This window comes from Semicossyphus pulcher, unplaced genomic scaffold (genome assembly GCF_022749685.1).
Source record: "Semicossyphus pulcher isolate SPU_LCO1_2020_fin unplaced genomic scaffold, fSemPul1.0.p SCAF_26, whole genome shotgun sequence".
NCBI classification, from domain to species: domain Eukaryota; kingdom Metazoa; phylum Chordata; class Actinopteri; order Labriformes; family Labridae; genus Semicossyphus; species Semicossyphus pulcher.
The window spans coordinates 3,826,953-3,835,340 of record NW_027211700.1 but is presented as its reverse complement, the minus strand read 5'-3'; the positions used below and the strand labels follow the sequence as shown (position 1 = coordinate 3,835,340).

The following is an 8,388-nucleotide window of genomic DNA, read 5'->3' as shown; positions in this document are numbered from 1 at the left end:
GTTACCTTTTTGCTTTTTTTACACTAGGATGTTAGGTAAGGACTTTTCCACAACTTGTAAAGAAAAATAAAAAACTTGCATGCAATATATAAAATCCGTATTTTATATTTCCCCGTAAGGCTTTCCGCAGGAGAAAACTGACAGCCGGAACAAGGAAATGACATCTAGCCGGTCCATCGACATCACGGGTTCAGCGTTCATTCATAGTGGAGCTGTCTGAGAGGAAAGCTGTGAATACAATCAACGATTTCGTGTGTTTTTAATGGCCTCTGTGTTACTAAAAACTCGCTGTTGATTCGTAAACTATCAACGGAGTGAACCGGATCACTGACATGTCGGAGGAAGCAAGTTCTCCGGTAAGTTTTACTAGAATTGACCCGGTGTTTAGCAGCATGCATGAAGCATCTTCGGTGGTCGCTTGGAGATGAATAGCGCTATTTCCGCATGCTACGTCATTTGGAACACGTTGATTAGTTAATCTTCGTGTCAGTCTCAGCGATTTGTTCTCCCATTGGACGATTGAAAAGATATGAAGTTTCTGTCAAACGGTGGCCGTTGAGACTAGAAAAAGCAAATGAACAGTCAGTTTTAAGGGTTCATTTTTTAGAATAGTATCGTTTTTACCACGTAGTTGACCGAGATAATACACTACTTTGACAAACTGCCTGAATAGCATGTCAAAAAAATTGTGTAAGCAGAACACGTAACCCCAAGGTTGTGTTTCCCTGTTCGAATGCTGAACTTTAATACCCAATATTTTAGCCCTTGACACCTTAGATTTAATCACATCGCTTTGCTTTCCAAGGGTTGATTGTTTACTGAAATTCGTCTCAATATCCAAGCAGAAACACTGGGTATTGTCTCTACATTTATACCCTTTAATTCGAGTTGAACGAACCGAGCATCATGTCTGCTTCCGCCCAGCAAATTTACGTCTGTTTTTGGTTGTAGTTTTCATGATGTATCTGTCTACGAAAGAAACAACCACACAAAAGTTATGAATGTTTGTCAGATTAAGTGCTATTTGTCACACTTCATCCATGTCGAATGAAGGAATGCAAACGTCTGACAATCGTATAACTCTAATGAGTCTTGTTTATAATGCAGTAACTTGACGCAAAGCAAACTAACATTGAATTGCTAGATTGTAAAATGCAGTTTTGACAAAGACACAAGAAAGAGAACAAATGTAAAAACGTCGTCTGTGGAGCACAGTAACCAATAATGAGAGAAAGGGAAAAAGAAACTAGATAGCTAGAAGTTGTTTGAGTATCTACTTGTATACTTTATAAAGAAAATATATAAATTAAACGTTTTCTATTATTGAATATTTAATTCTGCTAGGTTCCACGGGTTTGAAAGGACAGATCAGCTTGATTTGTATGGGTTTAGATATATTCTTTGATATATAATGTGGTTTATATCTTCCTATCAAAGACACAATAACAAATATGCTTTAAAAGTTAATTTCACATGTAGGGTTCTGTCTCAGTTTATAGGAGCCAGTCTGTTTTTGGTGGCTGGACATTTAGAAATAAAAAGTTTCAGAGGAGGAACAGATCGCTCTATGTAATACAAACCCTGTGACCACACCTCAAACATGAGACCCATCTTAGCTGCCCCTCCCTGCCTTTATAACGGACCCCATGAATTAGCACGCTTATCACTGGGAACCAGAGATATCTTGGGGTGGAGGTCCTGGAGGAGGAGGAGGAGGAGGAGGAGTAAAAAAGACCACTGTTCAGTATCTTGACTCTATATGACCTCAGCACATCTCCTTACCGAGACACAGCAGGCAGGCAGAGGACACAATAGCCTGTACAGTGCACACGCTCAGTGCGGACTCTCAGAATTATGGAGGAAGGACCTTACAAGTACATCAGGGTGAGGCGAGCAGAGAAAACGCCTCAGCACATTCATAAAGTAGTTACAGAGGAGGTTGTTACTGTTTCAGGCCGATTGAAGGACATCAGTAACATATATTTAAGTGTTTTGGCACAAAGTGAGATTAAACTCTTTTGTCTGATTTCTCTTTTGTCCCGGCAGAACGGGAATGGAAAGGTCAGTCGGGTCATCCGGATCGGAACCCGCAAGAGTCAGGTACAGTCCTACTTTCATTCAAACCACGAGGTTAACTTTAAATGTGCTTTGGTTAACATTTTAAACATTTAGACAGTGTGGCTTTTACATCATTGCAGATTTAAATATTTGTGATTTATTTAAGTTGTAGCTTAAATTTAAATATGACCCCGACACAGCCTCAGTGTGTCAGTGAAACGTGAATTATCTAGAGCTGCAACTGTTAATCTATTGAAAGAAAAACATATAATTTAATAATAAATTAAGATTAGAGTTAGATCAGATTAAGTTTCTGTGATTTTTAAAGCTATAATGTCAAACATTTGCTCATTTTGCTGCTTTTTTGTTAAAAAAAAAAAATCTTTTAGTTTTAAACTGTTTTGATAAAAGAAGACATTTAAAGACGTCTCTTTGGGCTCTGGGAAATTCTGATGAGCATTTTTCCAAACTTTTTGAGAATTATTAGACTAAATGATTCATCGATTAATCTTAAAGAATAATCAACAGACTGATAATCGTTAGTCGCAGTCCTTGAATTATCTGATGCTGCCTCCGTGCTGGTTCAGATACAGCAGAGCGACACGTCTGAGGCTCTTCTCCTACAGATAACAACGTTGTGACTCAACAATGTGTTTTTAAGATAACTGTTCTTCCTCCAGTCTGTCAGACTGATTCGATGCTCTTTGCCTCTGTGGTGTTTTTAATCATTTTTACTGCTATAATGCTGCTAAAGTGAATCTCTTCTGTGTTCTTCTGTTCCAGCTGGCTCGTATCCAGACCGACAGCGTGGCCGACATGTTGAAAGAACTGTACAGTGACGTCGACCTGGAAATAGGTGAGAATCATCGCAGCCTTTATTTTCTGTTAGAGGCGTTTCAGCTGCAGCTTTTGTCTTTATTAGAGCCTCATCAATAAACCGTTCAATCAAATTATCAGGCCGATATGGGCCTGTCACAGAAATATCTGTATCAACATATATGTTTCTGTTACTCACTGATATGAGAGTGTTTGTTATGTGATCATAAATGAAAAGACAAATAACTTATTGATCCCAATTATATTTGTCATGATTTACACACATGTTGTTTGTCTGCTAAAGTCCCATTAGTAAAGTACAATTCAGTATTTTAATGTGAAAGAGCTCAGTGAGCGACGTCTCTGTCTTACGTAACAGAAGTCATCAACACCAACATGGCTGCCACCTCGGCGCCTTTCACCTTGTTTCCTTCAAATGAGACAAATAGTCAGCGCGTGTTTTTCTCGCCTCTGTTGAATCAGTTTTGATTTTCTGTGGGGACGAAATGTTTCTCTCCTTTGACTGATTTCTTTCACTGATCGTACCCTGAAAAGTTTTAAACAGAAGTGAAAATCACTGCGTGTCCGGTCACGTTGAGAGCTGCAGCTAAGCTAAAGGAGCATTAGCCAGTTCTGTTAGCACGCAGGAGCTCTACAAGGTTTCTTTGAGTGTTAAACCAATATTACTTTAGCAACTAGTGGCTGTGAAGTCTTTCTAAAAGAATAACAATTATAATTCTCCGCCATCGTACATTTATTTTTACAAAATCAGCCCATGCTGCTCCACCAGGAGGGGAGGGACTCAACAACTCATGTGACACGTTAAGTCAAAATGCAGTCGTCACTTACACAATATTATTCCTTCACATTAACAGAGGTTGTTTCCACGTCTGAAGCAGTGTTGTGTTAAAAGTGTGGCTGCTCGATGGTGCTTCCTGTCACCTGAAAATCCTCTTTTGTGTTTTCTCTCTTTCAGTCGGCATGACGACGACCGGAGACAAAATCCTGGACACAGCTTTATCGAAGGTGAGGCTCGTCATGACGCAAATATACTTTATAAACACACACGTCGTCCTCCACCAACATTCAAGAGGACGATAAAGAACAAACTCTTCAGCTCTAAAACTCACAGGCTTCAGTGTCAGTTCATGCTCACTCCTCATTGTAGGATTGATTTGAGGTTTAACTTGATCAATGTAAAGTGAGAGAAAATGTTTGTTTGTTTTCAGATCGGAGAGAAGAGTTTGTTCACCAAAGAGTTGGAGAACGCTCTGGAGAGGAACGAGTGAGTGTGACGCTGTCATCTGTGGCTGACAGCACGCAGGCTTCACACCATCGCTTCACCAGCAGACACCAACCGTCTTTACACACTCGACTGTTCAAGCTAAAAACATTTTTACAGCAGAAACATCTTTAATAATGTCTGACTTTATATGAAATGCAGCTTTTAGCCTACAGCAGGCCTTTTTATAATCCACAACATCCTCTGAGACGTCAATGAGAGCTTCATCTAGGACTCAAAATAACTGTTGTTTTAGTTATCGATTAAACTCCAGATTATTTTCTCAATTAGCAGATTAATCTTTTAGTCTTTAAAATGTAAAATCACGTCTTCATTGGTTTAATTTGTCCAACTAACTGTCCAAAACCCGACGATTCTTCATTTATTGTCCTGAAAGACAAAGAAAAGCTGCAAATCGTCACATTGAAGAAGCTGGAACCAGAAAATATTTGACATTTCTGCTTGAAAAATGATTATTAATTGATTATTAAAATAGTTTAGGATTCTTTCAATGAATCGCTGCAGCTCTTCGTGCCCAGAGAAACCCTCTGACTCGCTCCGCAGCCTCAGATGTAGCAGCTGTTTCTCTTCTGAAGCAGCTTTGAAGACGTAAAGCTGAATGGCTGTTTTATTAAACGCCGTGAGACCTTGAACGCAGCGTGTAAATCTGAGCGTGCTCTTGTGTGCCCTTCAGGGTCGACCTGGTCGTTCACTCGCTCAAAGACCTTCCCACCACGCTGCCTCCAGGATTCACCATCGGGGCCGTGCTGAAGTGAGTCACACACACACACACACTCACGCACACACACACACACACACACACAGTGTTCAGTGTGTCTGTGTATGTTATGTATGTGTGGAGACTGTTTGATGCTTTAAAGGGTCAATAGGTCAACTTTCAGTCAGAAAAACCTTCTAATGCAGCAGTTCGATTATTATTTAAGTTTCCAGCTTCATTCCAAAGACTTTATTTTCACTTACTGACAGTTGCAGCTCCTCAGAAAGTTTGAACAGGCTGAGTTTAAATCATTTTGCCACAGAGTGAAGATCGTGACCTGGAGCTCAGTACAAGTGGAACATGTCTTCACTTACTGTCTCTTCTGCAGGCTGCTTTAGTTCTTGTTGTGAAGCTTATTGTGGTTGTTATTTGAGCAGCTGTAACCACTCAGTGTCGTTTGCTTCCTGCTGCTGTCAGGAGAGAAAACCCCCATGATGCAGTGGTGCTACACCCGAAACATAAAGACAAATCTCTGGAGACTCTGCCAGAAAACAGGTGCAGTCACACAGATCCTTCCACCTGTTGTGTTTGTGTTCCCCTCGCATCATAAGTGTGGATAAGTTGACCTCCTTCTGTGTGTTCGTGCAGTGTGATCGGCACCAGCTCGCTGCGCCGCGCCGCTCAGCTGAAGAAGAGATTCCCCCACCTGGACTTCAAAGATATTGTATCTTTTTAAAGACTCTCTGGCTGGAAAATGAGCGAGTTGTTTAGATTTCACTGCCCCACAAACTGTTAGTTTACAGGTTTAAGAAGCTTTCAGGGCGCTAGTGAGACAGAGTGGTCTCTCAGTTGTTTTCCTGAGCCGTCGTCTGCAGCGCGGGAACCTCAACACACGTCTGAAGAAGCTGGATGAGAAGGATGACTTTGCCGCCATCATCCTGGCTGCTGCCGGCCTCAGGAGGATGGGCTGGGAGAACCGGATCAGCCAGGTAGGTACAGTTTTAATCGTCTAAAGTCGACTCTGTGAAGTCTGCGGGGACATTTTATCATCTGACTGTCTGATCTGTTCCTCTGCTAGATCCTGGGGCCTGAAGACTGTATGTACGCTGTGGGACAGGTATGAACGACGGCCGCATATATGACTGACACATACGAGTGTGTTTACCTTGATGTGGCTACAAGTCTGGTGTGTGTGTTGATTTGTTCTCCCTACATGTGTGTGTGTTGTCAGGGGGCTCTTGCGGTGGAGGTCCGAGCCAGAGATGAAGACATCCTGGAGATGGTGTCTGTCCTCCATCACCCCGACACTGTGCTGCGCTGCATAGCTGAGAGAGCCTTCCTCAGACGACTGGTACACACACACACACACACACACACACACACACACACACACACACACACACACACACACACTCTCTCGCACTGTATGAATATGGAGGTGACTGTGTGTTAAACTGTGGTTTGTAGGAGGGAGGTTGCAGTGTTCCAGTGGCTGTACACACGGAGGTGAAGGACTCCCAGGTGAGAGTGCTACACAGATACCTGCTTCTGACACACACACACACACACACACACACACACACACACACACACACACACACACACACACACACACACTTAATAAAAGGATAAAGATCATCTCGCACTGTAAAAGTATAAAACATGAAGGTGAAACTGTTTGATGTTTCCGTCCCAGCTCTACCTGACGGGGGCCGTGTACAGCCTGGACGGATCAGACAGTCTGAAGGAAACCATGCAGACGAGCGTCGCTGCGTCTGAAACGGTAACAGCTGAGCGCACAGAGTAGAGACCGGAGGAAACGTGTGATCAGTGTGAAGTCTTTAACCAAACTTTAAATGTGTGCGACAGAGCTCGGAGGAGGTGGACGAGCGGCTCCAGCGAGTGGGAGTCACAGCCAGCAAGATCTCCGGTGCAGCCCAGGACCGGGCCGAGCGGCTGGGGGTCGACCTGGCCAACTTACTGCTGAGCAAAGGAGCCAAGGAGATCCTGACGGTGGCCCGGCAGCTCAACGACGCCAGATAGTCCTGCCCGGGCTGAGGGGCGGGGCTCTGGGAGGAGTGGGCGGGTCAGTCACAGCCTCATGTCCAGTAGATGTTGTTCTTTTAATGTTACATATTTGACAGAGATTTAAACACTACCTGGACCAAAGTCGTGCTCAGTGCGGTGCTCTGCTGCTACGTCTGAAACACTCCTGCTTTTGGTTCCAGCCTGTACTTACACACAGAACCTCGTAGAACCTCCTCCTGAGCCGTGAAGCCTGACTGGGATTATCAGAGAGAAACACCAAACTGCCTTCACACGATGTCACAGCTGTTACAGAATCATCACTGGCTGAGATTCAGTCCTTCATTCATACGATCTAAACTCAAAGAGTCAGTGAGATCATGTTCCCGAGTTCTCCATCAGACCTTTCATGAGCCTGATTCCTGTTATTATGTCAAGTTTTATCAAAAAGGCCTCATGAAAAATAAAAGTACGTTTTCTGCGTCGCTTGTTCAGCTCATGTTGAGTGTAACAGTTTCAGCTGCCTTAAAGAGTGACGCTTCCTCTCTCACAGAGACAGAATATATTTAACACACGTGATGAGGAGCTCGTGATGCCGAGCTAGTGATATGAAGAACAGTTCCTCTACATGAAGGAGATAACTTGTTTAACACCGGAGCGATCGCTGCGTCTGGTTCTGTTCTCTGGTTTTAAACGTGCAGCAGTTTGTCCTGTTGACGCGTCGCTGACGTTCTTTCTGCTGTAATATCAGAATCAATTACAAGTGAAACTGTGACATCAGAACAGAGTTTTACAGCTTTGCACTCATTTCACTCTGAGCTTGATTAATGGACAGTTTGGACTCATTGATGCAGGAGCTGCTGTATGTTGTGGTGTTGTTCTCCTGAAACATCACTTTCAACAAAGCTAAACAAGAGACCTTATCTATTAAGAATTCATGTTTATTGTAGTTATAAGATAAATATAAGATATGTTTCGTATAATAAAGACTTCTATAGTCTTGTCATTTTCACTTTGTAACATAAATACATCACCTGACTCTCCTTGCTAAGAGATATGGATCTCCTACTGATGGTTTATTTGTCTTGTAGTTATGAATTCAAATCTGTATTTATTCGACCTTTTCTTACAAATATGAATTTTCTCATCATTTTAAAACATGTTTGTCCCCCACATAGACTGTTTATATGAAGTCGACGTATCATCTTATTTCTTTTTGAGCCAGAAGTGACCGTATTTGGACGAGAGGGATGAGCTGGAGAGGAGCGAGGGGTTAGCAAACGCTTAGTGATGAGCTAACGCTAGTGCTAGCTTGGTTAGCAAGGTGCATCTGTTGTTCATGGTAACCGTGATATTAATTGGGGTGTTACGTTTGGCTCGCAAAAACAGGCTCCAAACTAAATGTACAACCAAATATTGATGGAGACATTTTTCAGGCAACTGTATTAGCAATTTGTCGATCACAGTTTGCAACGTTAAAATCTGCCCT

The 8,388-nt window shown here is 42.5% G+C and overlaps 1 protein-coding gene across 1 annotated transcript; it reads left to right on the top strand.

Annotated features, from left to right (window-relative positions):
- Positions 1–205: 205 nt before the first annotated feature.
- On the top strand, positions 206–7,544 carry LOC138604591 (porphobilinogen deaminase-like). The gene is made up of 14 exons (XM_069676537.1): positions 206–356; positions 2,047–2,100; positions 2,842–2,914; positions 3,851–3,900; positions 4,104–4,159; positions 4,851–4,928; positions 5,352–5,429; positions 5,523–5,598; positions 5,750–5,863; positions 5,953–5,991; positions 6,106–6,225; positions 6,342–6,395; positions 6,571–6,657; positions 6,744–7,544. The coding sequence occupies exons 1-14, from the start codon at positions 333–335 to the stop codon at positions 6,915–6,917; spliced, it is 1,077 nt and encodes a 358-aa protein (XP_069532638.1). The 5' UTR covers positions 206–332; the 3' UTR covers positions 6,918–7,544.
- Positions 7,545–8,388: the final 844 nt, after the last annotated feature.